The sequence below is a fragment of the Diplotaxodon limnothrissa genome, linkage group LG17, assembly GCF_057381915.1.
Source record: "Diplotaxodon limnothrissa isolate DT_005_m linkage group LG17, D_limnothrissa_male_GT1.1, whole genome shotgun sequence".
In the NCBI taxonomy this organism is placed as follows: Eukaryota; Metazoa; Chordata; class Actinopteri; order Cichliformes; family Cichlidae; genus Diplotaxodon; species Diplotaxodon limnothrissa.
In genome coordinates this window covers 18,878,799-18,903,054 of record NC_140612.1, presented here as the reverse complement: position 1 = coordinate 18,903,054, position 24,256 = coordinate 18,878,799, and the positions used below count along the sequence as shown (strand labels likewise).

Below are 24,256 nucleotides of genomic sequence, written 5' to 3'. Positions count from 1 at the left end.
TTAAGAAATTAATTCTACAGTGACCATCAAAATGATGAAAAAATGTTGCCGTAAACAGTTTATTTTGTGTCACCACAAAATAAACAATAGGCTAATTTGAAATGATAGACATTTTCCTATCCGATATATATCGTTATCTCAAATAGCCCTTATCTATCTATTTTATTTTACTGAGAGGAGGGTTGCTCAAATCTTTGAGCAATCTTTATTAATGCTGATGATTTTATGCTTCACCTCCACATGAAAGCTCGTCGGGCAGCAGCACCAGGTGAACAGGACATGAGCAGCGCGTCGTCCCATCTCCTTTCACGATGCAGATGTGAGAGCAGCCGCCGTTCTCCCACGTACAAGGATGTTTACCTGGAAATCGCAGAGCTCAGGTGAGCGCGGTTTCAGTTTGAGTTTGATCTGTTAAATCGTGCATGTAAAGCGGACTCACTGTACTCCCTCATGTCGAGCTCGTGGACTGCGTGGATGTCACTTAAGTAGGCGATGCGGGCCTGGATCTTGGTCCGTCCCTCCCTCGTCGTCTTGTCGATGCGTTCGATCATCTGCTGCTGTTTGTCGATCCAGTACAAGTGGTTCCCGAAAACAGTCAGGCCCACGGGCTGCAGGATGTTCGAGTCCGCAATCACGATGCGATTGGCTCCTAAATCATTTCAAAAAAGTGCCGGGAAAGAAAAAAAAGAAAAAAAAAAAAGAACAAGGTTGTAGGGCAAAAACTTCAGGAGCAAAGAAACGGGAGAGAAACTGAGGGGTGAGGCAGAGGGGAGGTGGGAGGATGGAGAGCGATACACCGAGGTCAACAGCCTGAAAATCTGCTCATCAAGGCGGAGTCCCAGAGGCACAAAATTCACAAGAGAAAAAGGATTCACGGCCTCCTGCAGCTAAAATCTGCAGGGCCGAGTTTCCTTTAGGAGGAAACATTTGAGGAACTGAACAGTTTACATTCCTGCCGGCCGGCACGCGGCGCCGGAGAATCACAGGAATGCCGGTCTCCACACCAACCCCCACCTCCGCTGATTTCTGACATTCATGGAGGTTTGTTTATTTCCTGTTTAGGTTCGTACTGCTGAGCATTAGGTTCAGAATCCACAGGAACAGATTTGATTTGAATGTGCAGCAGGATGAACTCCAGTTTTAAATAAATTCCTTTAATATCTTCAAAGCTGAAAAACACCAAACTCAGTTTTTAAGACGAACTCTGAGCCTCTGGTCAAGCTGCAGTAAACAGTAAAATATTTGGACAGGTGACACTGAAGTGGACCCGACGGCCCCAACTCACCCGAGAGGTCACTGCTCTCGATGCGCCGCAGGTCTGAGTCGACCCAAAACAGCTTCCCCACCTCGTTATCGATGGCCAAAGCAACGGGCTTCATCAGGCCGCTGAAGAAGAGCACCTCACGCTCTGTACCGTCCAGCGCCGCCCGCTCGATCTTTGCGGAGCGCTCCATTAGATTGGTGAAGTACATGTACCTGTGGGGACATAATGTACGGGCTGTGAGGACAAAGACTGGAGGTTTGTACACGTTCTCCCTCTCGCTGCTCTGAAGTTAACCAGAACATCTGCAGACTTCATCTCTCGACCACAAGGCCTGAAACTAACCTACAATTATGGCTCAGAGCGAGCGAGCGAGTCAGAGCCAGTGAACTGCAGCAGCCCGACAGAACAAACATGGAGGACAAATTAGAGAGTGATTAAAGGCAGAGTGCACACACACACACTGCCATACAGACGACCTGCAGGTGGGTCAGGTGACATTTTCTGGATCTAAATCAGATTAACTACAGAAACACAGGAGGATGAAAGAGCTGATTTACAACCAGGAATCATGTTAATGTTTATCATTCAAGTGTTTCTCAGCTGTTTAATGTTGAATCCTGAACAGATTTCAGTTTCCATAACGATTTTTTTCAGCCTGGGATGGTGTAAACAAGGAAGATGAAGTACCCCACAGTATTTGTTCCAGTTTATTACCATTACATGCCCATGCTACAAATACTGGGTGTTTTTGTCTGTTGTTAGGTGGTTGCTAGGCAAGATGATAACATCATAATATTTGATCCAGAGACAAACGTTCAGGGTTTGATTTATACTTCTGTGTTAAACCTACACCACAGGTCCATCTCACCGCAACCTGATGCTTTCCAGAAACAAAGATTCAACTCATACACAACAAAAAACACAAGAATCTGAAGAAATCTAAAAGATTTCATTCCTGTATTATCCTTTTGTGTTACACATTTCGATGTTTTTTTCCTCGCTACCTAGCCTGACCTGTCTCCCCAATGTGATGTTTGTGTATTGTATGGTCTGTCATCTCGGTTGTGGGCAAAAGACCTGCAACTGACAAATAAAGGCTATCTCATCTCATAGTCTCTCATTTGAACAAAAAATGTATTTATCGTCACTTATATTCATATATGAATATACTGTTATTTGTAAAGGATTTAATAATATTTATTACGTTGTGTTTTTGAGCCTATGTGGCCATGCTGACAGGGATGTGCATTTACATTTGTTTTTGTTTTGTCATTTTTGACTGGCCTGAAAAAAGTGCCCTGATGATGATGATGATGATGTAATGATGGCGATTACTGGCGTGAGGCCTCAGTGGTACTGACCCTCTCTCCGGGTTGACGACAATGGCCCGCGGCTTGTCGTGCTCCTCCCGCAGCACCACACCGACTCTACTGCCATCGATGCGGGTGACGTTGATGACGTTGGTGACCTCGCTGGTCCAGTAGATGAAGCGGCTGTAGATGTCGATGCTGAGATCGTACAGCTGCAGACCCTGACTGTGTCCGCCCAGAGAGCCCGACACCACTGTCATGCTCTGGAAAAACAAACCAGAAACGGGCAGTTTGAAATGTTTAATCTGTAAGAGACAAATGAAGGTTGTTTTTACTGCCCACACGCACAAAATGTCCTTTTTTTTTTTTTACATATTTATTTGTTTTATGTCTTTTTTTTCTTTTTTTTTTTTTTGCCTGTCCCGTTTGGCTCTTTTGCCATCAGAATTATTGTCTAAAGGCAAAGAAAGATGCCCAACGGATTTACTTTACCAAATTGACCATCCCAGCCTTGCCATAATGGTCCATTTGATTCACCTTTTATTGTTCATTTTATTTTCACTTACTGAATACGGGACAGACTTACGCACAAAATGTCCAAAATGACACCAGCACACCAACACCCTCCATCAAGAACGACATCAAAGTGGCGACATATCGTTTGCACATGCTCACACATGGCCCTCTCCTCTCTATAGATGCTGTCACTAAGGTCGTTTGCGGTGTTTATTTAGGAATGACTTGAACTCCCCCTGAGAAAACTGCAGGTTTAAGGTTTCTGTCTCATCTCTCTGTTTACGTTCAAAGTTGAAGATTCATGAAAAATGTCAAGACATTAAACTGTTGCAGTTTACTGAAACTACAATATATCCCATGATGCTCAGAGCTGATTATACAAAAAAATAATGCTTAACAAAAGCCAGATTTAGTCGTTAGCTTGTTTCTCGTAGTGGATGTAAACTGTCTCCATTTCTGTTTAAATGTGGTGAACTCATCAGGTTATGAATCGTAAATGTTAAAATTAAACTGATAATATTAAAAGGAAATAAATCTTGACTTTTCTGGGTCTGAAACAGCGCTTAAAACAGTATGAAGGTCAAATTGACTTCTGCACATTTACTACAATTATTGCAGTGAAAAATGCTCATGGGGCTCAGACGGGACCTTATTTTATATCCAGTGAGCCCGTCGTTTTCTTTTATGGCACCGGTTATCCGGTCCTTAAGTCTGACGTCCAAACTCCGCTTCAGGTCCTGAAGTCAAACGAACACTGCAGCATCACTGAGAGTTACAAACTGATTAAATTCTTTCTTCTTTGATAAAAGGATCAGTGTGCTGCTCTACCAGGGGTAACAATTAAGTGTAAAATCCAGGCATCCATGAAAACAGAATTTATCAAATTTAACAGAGTTAGAAGTTAGCAGGGAGTTGGCTCGCTAGTTTCCACCTAAACATGATATAGCATGTTCTGACAGAGTTTTGTGAAAAAATCAAAATGTACAGCTCTGCTATCACTTCCAACATAATTGAAGCCAGAAAACGAAACAGTAGTGACGTTACTAAAGTTGAGCTAGCTGGTATATAATGATGTGCTACCTGGTGGCTAGTGACACAGCTATGTTAGCATAACATAAACACAGTGAAGCTGGAGGATGAACCTTTTTCCACTCGATAAAAGTTAACGTGAGAGTTCCCGATGGTTAGAGACAAATGTAATCGCATGGCAGGATGCTGTAAACGGACCAAACTTCAGTCAGGAGAACTACTGAGATAATCCATCCACAATATGAGGTTAGTCATTAATATACTGCTGCACGGGCTGGGCTGTAGCTATATCATAAGGTTTTAAAAACTGTGCTTTAAAATGAGTAGTGGTACACAGTGATCACTGACTTTTTTTTCTTTTTTCTTTTTAGGGGCTTGTTTAGATTAAATAGAACAACATACAAAACATTAAAACATGTTAAAAACAAAACAGCCTTAATAAACAGCAGTTTGGACCCAGAAGCAGGGTTCATACCCCGTCACTTAAAGACCGGATTCATGTGTGTGTGCGGTGATTGGAGTATTTGTAGCGAACTTATGGTAGTGGTTACTCAACATTAGCAACACACCTATATTTGAATCTCTTTCATGTGAATGTAGGAGACAAATTTAAGTTTCTTATAGAAACAGACTCTCCAACTGTCCAAAAACACTTTCAGTTCCTCTGGCAGTTTTGATCTGACTGTTAACTAAAACCACCAGAATCTGGATTTTCTCCCCAGGGACCGGCAGTGGTTCCAGTTTTTCTAATGGATGCAGTACCTGGTTCCCGTCCTCCTGAGCACGGCGGATGACATTTTGCTTGGAGTCGATCCAGTACAGCTGCTTGTCCAGTGGGTCGTAGTCGATGGCGCGGACGTTCCTCAGGTTGTGGATGGGCAGGATGATGTCAGGGCTCTGCTGCTCATCAATCACCATGCGGTTGATCGCTGTCTTCTGGCTGAAGAGCAGGAAGGATGTGGGAGCTGAAAGACAGAAACACGTCAGACAGAATTCTTAGAGCTTCTGTGGGGCAGAAACAGTAAACAAAGATAACTCAAGCTATCAAGCTCAAACTTCAGCTGAGTCTGAGATGTCCCATAAAGGCCACCATACAGAAGTCAAAGATGACGCTTGCCGTTTCAGTTATTTTATTTCTCTCTCAATCTAGGTGTCAAAATAACTCTGCATGATGTTTGTATACATGCAGGGGTGTAAGCGTCTTCTCACCGCTGCAGGTCTTGTTGTCATAGTTGAGGGAGAAGTGGGCGGGGCAGCCGCAGACGAAGCTGCTGACAGGGACAGCAAGGCAGAGGTGGGAGCAGTGACCGTTGGTGGAGGCACAGGCGTTCCAGCCGCCCTGTCTGGACGAGTGAAACACCAGGATGTCCATGACGTAATCCAGGTGACCTTGGATGACAGTGCGGTTCTGCCCGCTGGTCTTGTTGGCACGCTCAATGCTGCGCTGGCTCCAGTCTGTCCAATAGATGTAGTCTTGATACTGGGTGAGACCGAACGGGTGAGGGAGGTCGTCGGCAATCACCTCACGGTCGAGACCTAAAGGGGACGAAGAAGTAAAAACTTTGATGCTTTCTATCGTTTATGTCACACAACACGAAGTGCGCTCTGCTACTCTAACATGAGCTGAATGGTTAGGTTGGCAGTTATGAGGTTGAGAGATTACCCAGCATGTTGGAGGACTCGATCAACGTTGTGTCCAGGTCGGTCCAGTACAGGCGGCGCTCTGCGTAGTCGATGGTGAGTCCATTGGCTCGCCCCACATCGGCCACCAGCGTGATCCGTCCTGTCCCGTCCATGGCCGCTCGGTCGATCTTTGGCTTCCCCCCCCACTCTGTCCAGTACATGTACCTGCAGAGAGGAGACAGGTCAGCACAAACCACACCCACCATCATGACCTGCAGACCGCTTCATGCGGTTCTCACCCTTCGGCCGGATCCAGAGCCAGAGCTCGGGGACTGTCCAGATCCTTCCAGACCAGAACCTGCCGGTGCTGCCCGTCCAGTTTGGCTACCTCAATGCGGTTCGTGCCAGTGTCAGCCCAGTACAGGTTCTTTCCCAGCCAGTCCACCGCCATCCCCTCCGGATAATCCAGACCAAATTCCACCACGTGCTCCAGAGCGCTGCCGTTCATGAAGGCCCGGCTGATGGTCTGCACAGGTCAAAGGTCAAAGTAAAGACTGGATAAACAACAGCAGTTCACAATAGGCCTGGGTATCCTCACTGATTTCTAGAATTGATTTGATTTGATTAGATTTTGACTCAGACAGTCAGAAATATCATCATTTATCAGTACTGAGACTTGAGAGACTTCATCAGAGGTGTGAGCATCACAGCAGATGCCTTTGTGTCAAAGTAAATGAGGATAAAACACAGAAAATCATGAAGGAGATTTTCCTGGCCTGGCTTTTTATAGCAGATAACCTTAAAAATATTCTGCTGTAGATCAAAAACTGAAGAAAAGCAAGAATCAACATATGGACATTACCTGATGCTACTGAAGCAGAGCAAAGTTACAGAGGTTTTATTAAGAGAACCAGCCAAGCGTTTTGCAGTTTGGCAGAATTTTAGTTTTAATTTCTTTGGTATTAAAAAGCAGAAATGAGGCTTTTTTGTTGGAGGTCATTTTTGGAAAACAAAACAAAACAAAGAAGTGACCGACAGCACTGTAAACAACGGTAGACTAGTGCGTAATAAGCAAGCAAATAATACAGAAAACAGTGGTTTGAGATGGGAAACACTTCTTGAAGTACAATTAGAGAGAACTGCCCAGGAAGTGTGATTTTATCATGATGGAAGCAAAACAGCAAAAGTAAGAGGGAATTTATGACAATGTTCATCAAATGTGAAGTGTAGTTTTGATCTTCTTTTGCTGCTGGTTCAGTGAATTTTGGTTGGAGAATGACAAAACCTGCAGCTTCAGAATCAGTGAGCTGTCTTTTTTTGCACCGATGGCGTGTCCATGTACATGCCGTCAGGTGAGAAAGCCGACATCTCACACATTCTGATGCGCAGGGTCCGAGCTTTTTGTTTACATCTTTGTGTGGAATTCGTTTACCTGCTCTCATTTGCCGTTTTAGCTGTTTGGTGGTTGTTGAAATCGTTTTGTGAGCTTTAACCTCAAATTCTCGCGTTTCTGGCAAATACATTTATATTTAGAAAATGATTCAGGATTTAATGAATCGATAGAGCTTTATTCACGCTAAAATTTATTTTTGAAACCCACCCCTAGTTCACAACCAAGGTTCTGCTCACACCAGGAAGTGTTAGAGAGAAAGAAGAAAAAAAACTAACAGAAGAAAAGATTCAGACGACGTGAGGAAGAAAGAAAAAAAACAAAAAAAAACAAAACTGAGAACGACTAAAAACAAGTATGTGAAAATGAGTCCCACCTTCAGAGTGATGTCGGTCCAGTAGATGCGATTGTCGGTGACGTCAAAGTCGAGTGCTGAAGCCTCCTTGACACCAGTGAGCGGGATGGCAACATTGTTGCTGTTGGTCTCCAGGGAGATCCGGCGGATGTCTGTGTGACGAGAGAAGAGCAGGAAGGCCTCGGGGACGATGCAGGTCTTCATGTCGGCAATAAGCTCCAGGCCGATGGGACAGCCACATTGCACGCCCTGAGGCTTGTACAGACAGAGGTGACTGCAGCCGCCATTATCATCCGCACACGGGTTCGTACCTGAGCATGTGAAGCAGAAAGTTAGCATCTGGGGAGAAAATGGGGAGGTTTATTTGCTGCAGACCAGACCATCATCAGCTGGACTCACCAAAAGCTTCATGTACATTCGTGGCCTTGAGGCCCATGAGGTCGGGTAGCTGGTCGATGATGAATTCTCTCACTGCGGTGCGTTTGTGCACGCACTCGATGCTGCGCCGCTGCCAGTCTGTCCAATAGATGTAGTCTCCAAGCAGGGTGAAGCCAAAGATGTGAGGAAGCTTGTCCTCCACCAGCACCCGTCGCCCCGTCCCATCCATGTTCATCACCTGAAAACACAAGGTAAGAAATTATAGTCTGAAGGAGAAGGAAGACATCAGGGGAAGAGGAAAAGCATAATAAAGAGGAAATATAAAGGAAGAGTATGAAAACAAAGCCAATAAGTGGAAAAATGGAATAAGTACATAAAGACAAAGAGGAAGAAGTGAGAATAAAAAGAGGAAGCCAACCTCCAAATCAGAAGATAAGAAAGAGTAAAGAATAAAATGAAGATATAAACAAAATAAGGAGAAGATAAAAAGGAGGAAGAAAAATGGGGATAAAATTTAAAAAATTAATTGTTATGGTTTGAATAAGAGTTTGATGTTTGCTGTATTAAAAGTGCTGACACCAGCAGGAAGAGTTTATAAACCTGCTTCCAATGCAGGTTGCCGCATTTCCAGTATGTTTAAACCAGCATCAAACTATAAACTGAAAGTCCATGCAGTCGCCAAGTTCCTGTAAAACAAAGGGATGAGCAGAGAACAGACCAGGTCCCATCACAGAACATTTCCTCTAGCCAGTGCTGCACAGATGGGGGGTTGGGCAGACTCACTGTGGATACAGAGCATGCTCATAAGGGCTCAGGCGTCCTGGCAGCACATCGCAGAGCCACTAATTAGAAGCAACAGCCGGAGCAAACAAACAACAGCAGCATATGGGTGCCACATTTCCTCCTCTTCTTCTTCTTCTGCTCTCACACAAAATTTGACATCTCACTTCGACAAATACCAGGACAGAGTGCTGTAAAGACCCACTCCACGGGACACAAGCACAGAAAAACTCACACATGAAGCTGCAATCGATTAAAACAAAGACTGAATTGACGTTACAGCCTCCACACACTGACGCACCATCAGAGGAGCTCCAACACACCTCCATCAGCACCACCAAACATGATGCATAAGGACTGAGTCACTGCAGAAACCATGTGGACCCTCAACACCGCTCATTTAACCATTAATTACACTTAGCCAACAACCTAAACGACTTTATTACTTTTAGCTTAACATTTCAACCATCTGTGACTTTAATGATTCATCTGTTCATGTATACATAAATATTTTTAACTTTTTAATAATAACAATAATAATAACTTTATTTATAAAGTGCTTTCAAACAAAGTGCTGTACAGCTATTTGAAAATAAAAAGATATACACTAAGCCACTTGTCTTTAGCTCCTGACTAGCTTACTTTAAGCTAGTCATTTGTTAAATTAGATAAATTAAACTTTTTATCCAGCACGTTTAACATTCAAAAGCCAACTATATGCTACTATTAGTTAAATATTTATGTTCGACTGTTTCTAATTGTTTCTCTTTTAAATCACCAATTCAACCTGCATACTCATAACTTAGCTGTTTCAAGTGTTTATCCTTCAGCTAAATATTTTATCAGAGAAAATTTAACTTAACCCAGTTATTGTTTTTTTAATATCATTAAACTTCTGAGCTGTACGTGCAGGTTAATGCAGTTTTTCCTGTATTCTCTTATATACACTGTTAAAAGTTCTTTGTGTAATTAAACCATGAAAAATAAAAGCTTTACATTTTCATGAGCCAGCAGACCAAAGCACAAAGAGTAAGGTGAGAGGAAGAAAAACAAAACATCGAACCCAAGACTCATTTTTAAAGGCAATTCTTTTTTTTAACTGCAGCAGTGTTGGTGAAACAGGCGAACACATGAAGAGGAGTTCACCTCGATAAGATCATTTCTGAAACATGCAGGGAGGCTCAAAGTGTCAACAGAGACAAATATGTGAGGAATTTGCAGAAAAGAAAAAACAGTGAGGCCTGTAATCTGTATAGCGTCCTTCCACCTATCAGTGCAGCGTGGAGCAATGCGATTCGCTGCTCCCAGAACAGCCCCTGCGTGGCCGGCTGCCATCTTTCAAAAACATCTCCACACACTGGGCCTCGGAGGAACGTGGTGTATAAATATAAGACGAAGTTTCCATCCTCAGCCCGACGGCCTCAGCCAAAAGGTCTCCGCTGGTTTGGGAGTTGAGACCGCAGCGCGGCGACGGTTTCAGATTCTGGGTCTATTCTAAACAGAGCCGACCGCAGCTGGAGCGCAGGCCGCAATCGGAACCAGATGTGGGATCTCACCGCAAAAACTGGGTCCTCGGAGAAACCCGGGGGGGGGGCAGAGGCCCCTCTGCCGGGGCACTGCCAGGCATCAACATGATCTCTGAGGGGGGGGGGTTTAAGAAGGGGTTCAGGTGGGGTCAGATGAAAACCAGAGATATAAAATCAGCTACAAACATGACAGCATGGCGTGAGGATGCAAACCGCAGAGAGAAAGAGATCAGACTTTTACTTTCAGACCCAGCTGGACGGTCGACACCGAGCACAGCTGCCATGAGCACAAAGTTTCACAGCTCTGCGACGAACAGAGAGCTGAAGAGACCGTCCAGTTGCAACGTTTCCTCTCACAGGAAAAAAAACAAAACAATAAAACATCAGCAAACCTTCAGGAGGCCATTTGAAAATAAAACTGTAAACCATTTTAATGTTCATTGTTCACTCTAGTCACTAGAGTGAACAATGAAAAACATTCAGAGCATAAAAAAAAGCACTAGAGTCTAGTGCTTTTTTTATGCTCTGAATATTTTTAGTAGAAAATAACGTCAGCACCAGATTATTTAAAAGGGCAATCAGTGAACATTATTCTGAACGTTATATATTTGCTTGTACTGTTCCTTGAACGAGTCGCTCACCGTCACAAGTTTAGGGTGATTTCATGTTCAGTTCAGCTGTGGTGGTTTGAATATTGGGCTATTACCAAAAATCTGGCTTAATGGCAGAATCTGAGGTTAGATTTTTTTTTGACAGGTTGAAATTACTGAAATTTTTAATTTCTATAAATTTATAATGATGCTTCAAACAAAACCCAAAAAACAGCCCAAAATGAGTGTTGAGTCAGGAGAAGAACGACTTCACTGTCATTTTATGTTCAGATCTACAACATCACAAACAGGAATCATAATTTCACAATAACTGAAATATTTATTCAACTGTTTAACCTGAAGTCCATGTTCCTCATGTTTTACCTGTGCCTGCATGTAAAGCACCATTACCACCAACAGAAAGCAGTAATGTACCTAACAGCTGTTTACCAGCTAAGATTAACCAACAGAACAAAAGCACTGCTAACTACAAGGCTGGATTGATCTAACAGTCCATAGTCAATATCCTTATCTTTCACATATTTGCTTGACATGCCTGCCTCCAACACAGATTATTTTACATACAGGACAGCTGGTGGTGTTTCGAGTGGCCCTATAAGAAGACTTGAAGCTCTGTGCTGACAAAAACTAAAAGAACCTGTGTGAAAACTGTTCCCACCACCCTGTTTAAAATTGACAAAAGATTGAAATCATAAAGGTTGACTTTTAAGAATAGCAGATCAGAGAACCATCAGGACACCAAGACTAAAGAATTCTGAGCATCAAAGTAAAATCTGGAGCTCAAACACAAACCTCGATCTTGTCCGTCTTGGCGTCTCCCCAGTAGATTTTGCGTTCTTCGTAGTCGAGTGCGAGGCCGTTGGGCCAACCCAAAGACGTGTTCACCATCACCACTCTCTCCATCCCATCGAGGTCGGCCCGCTCGATCTTCGGCACATCACCCCAGTCGGTCCAGTACATGTACCTGAAAAACAGGAGGGGAAAAAAACTTTAACCTGACCTTGTTGGTTTAAAGGAGTCAAACACCTGAACTTCTACAAAGAACGTTTTAAAATGATTTCACAGAATTAAACTCTGAAGTTTTGTTTGCAATAACTCCAAATATGAGATTCAGATCTTTGAAATCTTTGATTGAAGCCTCATCTGAGAATTTTTAAAATCCTGACATATGCTTATAAATATTTTGTGCCTTTATTCAGATCACAAAACTCTCTCCTTTATTTTCTTCCAGATGTTAGACTCACCCAGCCACGGGGTCTAGAACGATGGCTCTGGGCTCATCCAGGTCCTCGGAGATCAGGATCTTGCGCATGGTACCATTGAGCCGGGTCACCTCGATGCGGTCAGTCCCAGTGTCGGTCCAGTAGAGGTTCCGAGCGATCCAGTCGACGGCGATGCCGTCAGGGTGGTCCACTTGAGATGTGACCACGAACTGAGCGTCACTGCCATCCAGAAGGGAGCGGCGGATGGCCTTCACATCGTCATCGGTCCAGTAGACGTATCCCTCCACCGGGTCATAATCGATGGCAATGGCGTGACGGATGTTGTCCACCTGCAGGATGATGTCAGTGAAGTCTGGCATGTCAAGAGAGATTCGCCTCAGGTCAGTTCGCCGGGCGAGCAGCAGCATCTCCGTCGCACCTGAGGAGGAACACATAGGTTAGAAACAGGGTCAGAACATCATCACTCAAAGTTTTTTTTACAATTACATTACTGCATCACCTTTAAAAAGATGCCGATTCAAAGTAATGAAGATATCACAGCATTAGAGTTTCACCTAGGCTAGTACAGTATTCATAAAAATTGAGATCAGCAATTATCAACATACTTACTGATAATTTTATAGACCATCTATGGTGTCGTAATAATAACACATTACAGTGGCAGCCTGAACCATTTTTCCATCTCAGCTTTCAACAAGTATGAAGCTGTTTGGTAATCCGCCCACAGCTGAAAATATGACCCATACAAAATTTATCCACTCTGGACCAAGTTTAGACCTCGAATACTGCAGAGAACTAAAACTAAGTGTGATCATTTTGGTCTTGAGTAAAACTGAAATGTAAAAACTGTCCAGTGAAAATCTTTAGCCTTGTTTGAGACCATTATGTCTGCCTTCTTTAAAGTTAAAAGAAATGTAAAAGATATTTGAAGGTTTTGATATCTTACATATAAAGAGCAGTGTAAACCCTGAAGGGGAATTACTGCAGGTCTGAATCCACCTGGTGAAGATTTTCTTTCTGTTAGCACACAGCTAATTAAAAACATGCACAGCAGAAATGAACCCTGGGGCTCTGTGTGAAGGACTTTTACTCGCAGTCCTGATATAACACCTGACTTCATTTCTTTAACATTCAGAGAAGTAACAAACATCGACCCTTCAGCTCACCCCCCTTGGCTGAAATGGTTAAACCCCAGCAGTGAAAGGGGGCATTGTCTGCAGGGGAATCATGTGATCCCGTCTCTCACAAAGGCCTCCCCGCCTTCAAAACTCCCATTGCTCTACAGGCGAGGGTTACTGAACCCGAAAATGTAAATAAAAGGAGGCAGAGGGCGGGGAAACGTCGGGCTGCAGTTCAAACGGCCGGCCCCGCTCATGGAGGCGGATTACCATAGCAACAACAGGTCAGCCCAGCACCACCTTCTGCTTGTACATGACTACGATGAAGAAGAGAAGGAGGAGGAGGTGGAGAGTGGGAGCGAGCACATTATCAGGAGTTTTTAAATTAGAGGAAAAGCTAATGAGGTTTGGCACCAGAAAATCTGCCGGCTTCTCTTCAAGCAGGAACAAAAAGCTCAAACACACTAATGAATCCAATCTGCGTGCTCGGCCTGGATCCTTGTAAACAGTTATACAAGCTCGCATTTTGTGCTTTTTCCCTTTTTTCTGGGTGAAAATAAAAGATAATCTGCATGCATCGACGTTGCTCACTGACGCACTTCAGGAAATATTTGGACTCTTTTTCGGTTTCCATTTGAGTGTTTCTGAAGCCAAAATGCACATTTTGCGAGTTTAATCTGACTCTCTGGATTATATAGACCTAAATATACACCAACCACCTCATTAGGAACACCTTTGCAATCTAAGGTAGCTGAGCTCTAGCATAATTTCTTTGTCCTTATGTTTGTCTGCAGTTTTTGTTTTATTATTAGTCAAAGTCCAACTTTTGACTTTACTATTAAACCCAGACTAAAATGCTTCAGGTAAAAGACAAACAAAGAAACAAACAACAACAAAAAAAACAAAACCCTGAAAAACAACGGCTAAAAATTGACAGATTGCGTCAGGAACCGACAGACAATGAAGGCGGAGAGCGTTCTTACCGTCTCTGCAGGTCTTGCCGTCCTCCAGCAGTTGGACCCCAGTGGGGCAGGCACAGCGATAGAAAGGCCTGACAGGTGAGAGGAGGCAGAGGTGGGAGCATCCTCCATTGTTCAGGGAGCAAGGAGTATTCACTGCTGCCACGAAAGGAAAAAAAACAAGAAAAAAAAAATCCAGTTACCTTCAAGTTACAGCCTCAAAACTGCACTTTACCCTCAGCACGACCCTCAGGAAATCATTCATGTGTTCCAGATGACAGCTCTTACATCAGACACTAAAGGATAAACATCAGGCAGAGAACTGTGTGTTTGGGTGGTCTGCATGTCGCTACAGTGACATAACACAAGCAATTGTTTGGCATTTGTAATCATTTAAAAGTAAAAATGTGTTTTTCATTTTGAATACGTAAAAGTCCACTTTAAAAAAAAACAAACAAGAAATTGACATATAGAGACCTCGCTTGTTTTAAATTATCTTTTTATGTTTTAATGACTCTAACAAGGTTCCTGTGCACTTTTCAACAACAAATCAAGGACTTTTTAGGAACAAAACAGAAATCTAAACAGCATTTTCACAGTACAGTGATACCAAATCTGTCAGTGCTTGGCTTTTTAATTAGTGCCACATGTTCTCAGTGAGGAAACTTTGCTGTTGTTTGGCTTGAATTAACACGGCCAAGCTATTGTTTGCACAAACCACAACACCTCGTTGGGGTTTTTAAAGGATTTTCTAGAGCTTTTTTTTTTTTTTTCCTGTGAATAATTTAACCCCAAGTATAAAAATACACAAGACGAGGAATCTGACTGTGTTTCAGATTCTTTATCAGAGAGCCAACAAAAACATTTGTGCATAAATCCGATGAGGTTTGCTGCAGCTGGAGCTTCACAGACTCCATATGTTGGATATTCTCACATCTGGTTGGAAGGATGTGCCTCTGTTCAACACCTGAAGGGCTCTGTGCTCTCCACAGCCTGAAAGAGGACTGTCTGATCACAGATGAGGACAAGTGAAGACCGAGGAAACATGCAGCTGTTAAACACATCTGCAGAGAGGCCTGGTTTGTTCTTTTCAAAGCTCAGATTCTTACCCGAGTGAGTCAGTGAACATGTCGGAGGGGATGAAACTGTCTGGACTCACCGGTGGGTTGTCTCTTGGTGCTGAAGACGTGGATGTCCATGGGAGAGAAGATGTTGGAGTGGACAACACGCTGGCCACCTCCTGTCTGCTTTCTGCATGAGTGGATGGAGTGGGTGGTCCAGTCAGTCCAGAAGAGCGTGTCCTCAAACAGAGTGAGGGCAAACGGGTGAGGCAGCTCACCTTTAACCACCACCTCCCTGAAAACACACAGCATGTTACAGTTTTGAAAAAACTCATCACCCAGCTTCAAAAACCCTAAAGGTGGCGCTGCATATACCTGAAGGAGCCGTCCAGGTTGGAGCGGTGGATGAAGCTGTGCTTGGCGTCGGCCCAGTACAGTTTCTGCTGGCTGTAGTCCAGCGTCAACCCGTTGGGCCAGTAGATCTCCTTATCGATGATCATGGAGCGATTTGTCCCGTCCATGCCCGCCCGCTCAATCTTTGGGATCTCGCCCCAATCAGTCCAGTACATGAAGCTGAAGACACAGAAAAACGACCATCACAAAGACACGAAACACTAATCACTCCACACTAAACAGCGTGCCCACACATTGAGAGACAAGTGAAATTCACACATGCACCTCATCGTTTTCCACAAACTACTGCAGAACCAGCACAGCTCTCAGCTGTGCAGTAAAAGATGGGTTTTTACACACAGCAACATAACCTACAAGTTTTGACTTTTTCATTTTAAACCATCATTTTCATGAAATGAGACTGATGGTCAGGCAATATAAATTTTAGAGAACCTAAACATCTTCCCTCCCTGCATTACATCATTCTCCACTGCTGTGCGCAAACTACTGGCTGTTATCTGTTATTAATCTGTGCAGGGTTTCTAAATAAACTACAGGAACATCTCAGCTGCAGATAAATGCTATTATCTAGAAACCACCGAGGATACGTCCTTCAGAGGTTTTATTGTAAATATCTGGTAGTGCGGCTGAGTGAACACAGACTCTTGGGAGTGGAGCTCACATAAACAAAATGATGGATGCTGGATGTCCCTGAAACATTTGGATGTGTGATCTCTGTCAGCAGGCCTGAAGGCCTGTAGAAACCACAGTTTGCAGGCAGGGGGCTGGTATTTGATTTCCAGCCTCAGACATACAAACACAGAATATTCTTCATCAGTCCAAATAAGCTGAACTTTTTCCACTCTCTCTCTTTCGTAAAGCCTCAATATGATGAAAAAGGGATACCCAGGGGTGACACCATGTACCAAATCTAAATATACTACTCTTTAGAAAGTTTCTGGTAATATAATATAATGCAGTGTGTGATTGTGTCCTCTGTTATTTTTAGGTAGCTGTTGTCATCGTTAAAGTTTTCCACTGTTTTTACTGCTTGTCAGGTTTAGTCCAGGTCGACTCACCTATGACCAATGTTGGGCTGAAGATTGAGATCAGATGAACTCTACCACAGCCGATTAAATCACGAACAATACCATCAAACCCTGATTAAACGGTTTCTTTTTTTGAATAATCAGTGTTTTTTTGTGGTTTCAGGCTGCTTTGTGAAAGAAAAACTGTTTTAATGTGCTCTCCCAGAGTCCAACAGCTCTAAAAACCATGTCTTCCTCACATGAAGCACACATGTGGAGGTGTTATGAGGAAGGCGGGCTTCCTGCTGTGCAGCTAATTCTCCTCTTTGTTTGCCTTAATTACCATCACAGCTGGACAGCCTCTTTTTCCTCTACCCAGATCCCACACCTCAATCTCAAACCACCTCCCCCCACAGCCCAGGCAGGGATGGAGAGCAGAACAGACCCCTTTATCCCTAGACTCAGGGCCAAACTGAAATCGAACATCAGCAGATCCAAAGAGGCTGATGGAAAACTCACAGCTGGAGTTAGAACCTCTGAAGTTTGAAAACTGTAACCGGATCCTGAAAGTCTTCACAGAGGAAGCTCACTCAGACGTTACTTTGAGTTTGTGAGAAGCTCAATTTTCCAGGAAACAAATTGTAGGTGTGAGTGATCGTATAGCAAAGGGGCTGTGATAAGAAAAAGCTAGAACAAAGCCGAAAGAAAGGAAAGTGGGATTATTCTTGCGGCTTCATATTTATTCCTGGAACCTCTGGTTGCCTCCAACACCCTGTTGACCAATTTCTATGTGATGGACTTGTGTATAGTACAGTGTACAGTACTTACAGTGCATATATTCACACTTTGATGTGATTTAATTGACTGAAAGATGAAAAGAAGCCCACTGATCACACACTAGCCTAGCTGATTTTTCACCCTCAGCTTTAAGGCTTATACATTAATTCCCATCAATTAACTGGATATTTGGGATAACACTTTCACTGTGAGTCAGTCTGATGAGTAAACTGACACACAGGTGAGCCATAAAAGGAAAGTACCGTCACATCCTGTAACTTCATGTTTCTGAATGAAAAACTGACCCAAAAACGGAGCTGCTGGGCCTCTCCACGTAATCCCATTCAGACAAGACAAAAGCTTGAACTGATAGCCTGCCCAGCAGCCTTTAAACGCAGCAGCTGGTTGGGTTTCACTGCGAACAAAGCAAAGCAAAGCGGCCAGATGAGCCGTTGGCTGTGACAGGCCGGCACCGAAGGGTTTCAGTATCTCTTCAAATGAAGAGCTGTGTCCTGAGACGGCACGAGCAGCAGCAGCAGCAGAAGCAGCAGGTAGGACTTCAGAGCTCTGAAACATTCAGGGTGTGTTTTTCCCTCCCTGAACAATGAGGCCCCGGCCAGGCAGAGAGGGGAGAGAAAAGCTGCAGTGAAATGCCGAGCACACAACACATCCCCTCACCACAAGAGCTGCATTGTGTTTGGTACCTGATGCATTAATCATCCCGGTTGAACCGAGTCCAGCTCTGCGTTCCACTGTGGATTTGAAGAACCAGTTTTCCTCAAAGACTGTGTTGCTGCAACACAATGAACCCGACTGCAGAAACACTCGCTACTTCACTTCACCAGAGAAACTTTATTACAAACACTAAAAATGTCCCTCTTTGAAGCTTCTTACAAGCAGCTGTGAACTGAATTCCTGCAGGGTACAGTTTTTAGCATTACAGAGTAGCAAAGACAACTGCAACATCTTCAGACTGTAAGGAAGTCAATCTTTAATGCCCAAAAACTGTAAATAAAAGACGGATGCAGGTAGAATAACATTGCCAGGTAAAGCGTTTCAAGAATATCACCAAAGCTGGAGCCCAGACGTCTTGCGCCCTTTTCTTCGATGCGAACTTTTTTTCTTTTTTTTTTTTCAAAAAACAAAAGGACCCGCCTGTCGCCTGTCTGACTTGTTTAAAGATGAGATGATGGTTTCAAATCCTCTTTGAGGGGCTTCAGACTGGGGTGTAAAAGCACAAAACTGAAATAAGAGTTATAAGAGAGAGATATATAATAAGAGAATAAGAGTTCCTTGGAAAGTTCACATTTATTCTCTGGAAGTCAAAGTTCTGCATTTCTTAGAAATACAGATCATCTGATGGAGGAACTATGAATTGACTATGTGCACGAGACAATGCTAACTTCCTGGTTTGAGACCGGATGTGGGGTTGTGCATTTCCGGTAGCTTTACTTTGCGGTCAATCGCTACTGCGAAGATATACTCCAAAATCATGTCCAAAACTCGAAAACGGAAAGATTGCGTTAAGTTACAAAGAGCAGAAGGTGGGAACACTCACCGCTGTTGTGTCATAAAAAAATCTAATGATCAACTTTGACGTTTAAAGCGTTTAGATCGATCAGTTGTTTACATCACTCAACACAAGCAGAACTGCATCACTGCAGCAGAAGACACATCGTCCACATTCAGAAGCACATCTCTGTATAGTGACTGGTCTCATGATCTAAACAGGCAAATGTTCAGCATTCAAACTACAGGTGAAGAATAGTCAAACCAGATCTTTCCCCAGTTATGTCGATATCAGCTAGTCAAGTACACACCTACACAGCATGTTAACAAACCGTGAAAAAAGCCTCACAAAAAATGAATGATTGCTGGTAACGGTTTCTATACATTAGTATTTACGAAGGGTATGTTGTGACTTACCTTCAAAATTACAGTGGTCCCTCGCTATAACGCGGTTCACCTTTCACCTCGCTGTTTCACGGATTTTTTTAGTGCAAGTTTGCACGTTTTTTTACGTCACATTGTGTCCTGATCGCTGCAGACGATCTCCTCCGTGACGTCTCTCCTGTACAGTACAGAATCGCTGCATCGATCGCTAGCAGTGTGACTCTGAAGTGCAGTACTGTATGTCCACCAAACGTTTTGCACCGTCAAAAAATAAATTTGGCTACTTGATTTCACCTATCGCTGGTTATTTTTAGAACATAACACCCGCGATAAACGAGGGACAGCTGAGAAATATAACATTTGAATCCCTTTTCTCTTTTGCTCTGAGGCGCGGGGGAAAAATATCGACAAGTCGATGAACATCATTTACAGATATATTGGGTAAATGCCCAAGACATCTAGAGAAATGTAAATCGCTGCTTGATTCATTTGCTTAACTTGTTTTGGACCGTAAACCAGGCGCGAATAGGACACCGGAAACAAAGCTCCCCACAGGAGGTTCCGCACCGGAAGTAGCATATGCTAACGTGCACATAGTCAATAGAGAAAAAGGTTATACAACTTGATTCACTTCCTTTTCGTTACCAAAAACTAGTTCAAGGTTAGGCACCAGTTTTAAAGTGCTTCTCAGGAAAATTACAGATGAAACAACAAACAAGTCCAGCTACAATCCAACACCATCCACTTCAAAATTACAGTGTGTACAACATCATTTAGCATTTGCCTCATGACATTAACATACAGAAACAGCTTTCTAAGGCATCAGCTAACTAATGTCTTCTAGGCTTTAAACTGAGATAGAATCACAGATAAATAAGTATCTCAAAGAGCCTTTTGGTTCCTTGGAAACTTTCCATCTTTAGTCTATGGAAGTACAAGATCTGACTTTTTCCTGCTTTAGAAACAAAGGTCACTGTGCTGGAGGACATGTTTAAACCCAAGCAGGTTTCTGGAACTTTATTCTTTTTTTTTTTTTATACTTGACACCAAAATCTAGTTCAAGTTTAAGTATTGCTTTGGACCACAAACTAAAACTGCCTCAGGGGAAACTTAAATATGGGCCAATGAACAATTCCAGCTGAAGTTTAAAAGCTTCTACCTTAATATTTTGTTGGTGTTGTCATGAACTGGTACTGTCACAAAATTGGGGATAAAACAAGTCCAACTAGAACCTAAAATGGTCCACTGAACTTTAGTGCAGCCCTCATCCTTAACACATCCAACTTTTAGTTCCTTGGAAACTTCCCAAACTTCAAGCTGCTTGAGACGTCATCATGTTAGGAAGTTTAAAGAAGGTTTCCCAGACTTTATTCTGTCCTTAGCCAAAAACTAAAAGATGTACAAGTCCAGCTAGATTTTAATGTGTCAGTTCGTATTTTGGCACAAGATAACTCGACAACAGGTTTTAATGCATCTTTGCATACCTTCAGACTGAGGCAGAAATACCGATAACAAAGAGCTGAAGGTTTGCTGGAACATTCCTAAACTGCGGTCCCAGGAAATGAAAGTTCTGGCAATTTGGGGTGCTTTAGGGGGGGAAAAAAAAAAAAAAAAAAAAAAAAAATCATAGAGGTTGCTTAAAAGACGTTGGAAAATTAAAAGATCCTGGAACACTTCATATTCTTTAAATCTTCAGAATTACTATAATCATTTTTATAATGCAGTCATCAGCCCATCACATGTGGAGGGAGTTTATCTGTCCACAAGCTCACGGCTGAGGGGTCTACCTCCTCTCTGCAGAAACAACATTTTCTCCCCTCATCCATGACTGAGTGGAGCTGGCGTGTTGCTGCTGCAGTACCTTCGTCTGGCTTAGTAACCGCTGGAAAAACAAAACAGCTGCTGCGGCAACAATGGGCCTTTGTGAAACGCACGCAACCAAACAAAACAAGAGAAAACAGGGACGACTGCATTGGAGAAGGAGCCTCAGAGCGCGCTGCTGCCGAGCTAATGAGACGCACAGTGGGGACTGCGGCTGATTAAATCAGAAGCTGCTGTCGTTGTTTTACTGGAGCGTAATCACAGCTTTGTTCAACACTGCTCTTCATCCTGCCAAGTGTTCCTCACTCATGTTGGGAGCGTCATCAATCAGATCACATCCATGTTTAACATTTAAAACACGTTTCCTCCATGTTTCAGCCTCTGTCTGGACCAAATTCTGCCGCTTTCTCTCAAAACACAAGACAGTAAAGCTGAAAAAACGAGCTTCAGTTGATCCTCACTTCCTCTGATTAAATGTTTGTTTGTCTGCACTTGGCCATATTTTTTATGTTCACAAGACGTGGACAAAAATAGAACATCTGCATACACTAGCTTGGCTCAAAGATTCAGTCGGTGTGTGCTGTCATTTACCTGTTTTTAACCTGGCATTGGTTATCAAATCTTGACATGATCAGTTTTCTCAACATGTGGCTGTCTGTGTTCACAGCAGCAGAAAGAGGATGAAGGAAAATATTCAGCTTTAGTCACAAAACCAGCCGATTACCATCTGTGAACGAGGTGTACAGACTTTTAAATAATCACCTGTCCTGTTCACTGGATTCTGCAATAGTCTTTTATAAATTACTCTGGGTTTTAAACATGCTGGGTAACCTTTTCCCAGATTAAATGCTTTTGATATTCAATGTTTGAACAGACTGTAGCATAACTTAAAAACTGAGATGTTCCTTGACTCTCTGGAGGCCTCAAACAGCCTGCAGACTTTTATGTGAAAGACTCTGGATGAATTTAAAATCCAAAGGATGCCTCTCCTCTACTGCTAGCATCATCAGTGAGCAACACTAGCTAACCTCAGAAACGTAGGTCTCTAAACATTAGCGAGTGAAGAGCTCTGAGCACAACAAACTTCACTCATGGTCAGAACTAACAGTCAGCACGTGGGTCGTTACAGTAACGGCCGGTTAGCTGTAACTGGGTGGCACAGCATGTTTCTGACACTGTTAGCTTCATCATATCCAGGTCATCTTCCCTAACATTACTCTGAAGCTCAGGTACACAGTGTAAACTCTGCTCTGAAGAATCTTGAAATGCTCTGACACCGCTGAAAATAAACAGATGAACACTCGTAGTTTTCTGTTAATATCCAGGTGAGGCTTCGGAGCCAAAGGCAAAGTGAACAGTTGTTGGCAGAGTACTCCAATAACCCGGTTTCATCAGACAAACAACTCAAAAACAAACCAGACAAAAACAAGAGTGGAGCTCAGAGTGAAGTATCAGAGAGGGATCAGCCTCCTGCATGTGCCAGCGGCTCGGCGAGACTTTTATCTCCAACACAGCGGTGGATCAAACAGCGAGCGGGAAGAGTTTCCATGAATAGAAACCCAAGAGAGAAGAGAAGGGAAGACGGTGAGAGGCAGCGCGACGGGCCCGGATTTAAATAAAACTAATGAATACATTACAGGCCTCTTTTATCTGCACCCTAATGGATTTACATCGTAATCCAACCTCTCCCAAGAGGAAGACGCTGGCAGCACTGGGAGAGGGAAAGAGATGATGAAGGACAGGAAGAGGAGTGAGTGCTGGCCATGACAGTGTCGAGGCCGCGAGCTTTGGCGATGAATTAGGATCAGCAGGTGGAAGATGCTCAGGCAGAAACATCAAACTTCAGGAACACAGGAGAGTTTGAAAGAGCCGTAAAACCCATTTTAACAATTTAAATCAATAAAAATCACCTTTCAAGCAAGAAACTGCTAATTGTCGTCTGTTTTAGACTAAAGTGGGAATTATTTCCAAACAAGCTTTTGTTAAATAATTTTTATTATTTTCTATTTTTATTAAATTCTGCAGTAAACTCACAGGCACATCACCCTGAAGACCACAGTCTGTGTCCCGTTTGGACCTTTGTGTTTTATCTTCATCTTTTTGTACTTCCACTTTCAGTTGCTGGTTAGGTTTAGGAAAGGCTTGTGGTTTGGGTTTAGGCCACAGTTGTAATCTTGTACATTGCAAAATGAGACGGTCCAAGGGCAACAGCCCCGTCTCACCGACGCCAACGCAGGACACTTTGTGGGTAAATGAAACTTTCAGAAAACTACATTATTTCACACCCTGGGAGTAGCAGAGTCCTTCCTGGCTCAAATGGGGCTCTGATGCTTAACATATTTAACAGAAATCTGCTTCTTCCTGCCACGACTGACTACCTGATAAACAAAATGTCGATTACATTTAAGCAAATAACTATACAATTAACAAATCAGCAGATTATTAGTATTTTTCATTTTCCTTTTGCTCTTTAGTGGGTGCCAAAAATAGAAATACACAGGAAAAAAAACTCACATCCACCAGTTTTTAAATGATCCTTAAAAAGAAAAAGAAGAAAAAGTGTCCCGACAAAAGGTTTGCACACTACTAATCTTTCCCACCATTTACAACAATGTCTAAAAGTGCAGTATGAAGAGTGTGTGAAACTGCGTGCTGTATACCAGAGCGCAAAGTCTTCCCAGCCTCTTGCCTGGAAACAAACCATCTTGCAAAACTCATATACTCGTGCTGTGCCATACAAGAGAAAAAGTAAGAAGTAGGATGACTAAAGCAGGGGCCTATCATATCGCTAAAGACAAGGTCGCCATCCCATTTTTTGCACAAAGTACTAGATGATATACATCTACAGCTGTATGTTAATAAAAGTCCCTTTGTGATATCTGGGACACGTAGCTCTCAGGGCTCTAGAGTGCAACCAATTTGGTTTGATCACACATGGGACCTAATTTCTCAATGGTGCGACTAAAAAAAAATAAAAATAAAAATCCTAGTTGCGACCAGGCATTCGAGTAAAAATAAATAAATAAATAAATAAAAAATTCTGTCTCCGTGTGTGTTCAACAACAGCCACAGATTATGCACATATTGTGGTCTAAACCAATCAGAGATAGTCAGGGGAGACCTCTCTGATTGGCCGTGGTCCACATATCCTGTCAGCCAGTGCAGGGGGATAGACAGAGGTGACTAGGTGCTGCAGGTTTT

General features: G+C 43.0%; 1 protein-coding gene across 4 annotated transcripts in view; it reads right to left on the bottom strand.

Moving 5' to 3' along the window:
• lrp6 (low density lipoprotein receptor-related protein 6) overlaps positions 1-24,256 on the bottom strand; it is a 48,004-nt gene that overhangs the window by 6,417 nt on the left and 17,331 nt on the right. For 2 of the 4 annotated variants that reach the window (XM_085376757.1, XM_085376760.1), the window contains exons 3-17: positions 15,519-15,716; positions 15,242-15,438; positions 14,107-14,241; positions 12,027-12,423; positions 11,575-11,746; positions 7,887-8,103; positions 7,509-7,798; positions 6,042-6,268; positions 5,783-5,967; positions 5,329-5,655; positions 4,882-5,084; positions 2,626-2,837; positions 1,286-1,476; positions 440-649; positions 235-360 (exon numbers count right to left, since the gene is read on the bottom strand). In XM_085376757.1, coding sequence (XP_085232883.1) covers positions 235-360; positions 440-649; positions 1,286-1,476; positions 2,626-2,837; positions 4,882-5,084; positions 5,329-5,655; positions 5,783-5,967; positions 6,042-6,268; positions 7,509-7,798; positions 7,887-8,103; positions 11,575-11,746; positions 12,027-12,423; positions 14,107-14,241; positions 15,242-15,438; positions 15,519-15,716 — 3,287 coding nt within the window. The remainder of the gene's footprint in view (positions 1-234; positions 361-439; positions 650-1,285; positions 1,477-2,625; positions 2,838-4,881; positions 5,085-5,328; positions 5,656-5,782; positions 5,968-6,041; positions 6,269-7,508; positions 7,799-7,886; positions 8,104-11,574; positions 11,747-12,026; positions 12,424-14,106; positions 14,242-15,241; positions 15,439-15,518; positions 15,717-24,256) is intronic. The other 2 variants (XM_085376759.1, XM_085376761.1) reach the window with 1 other exon arrangement.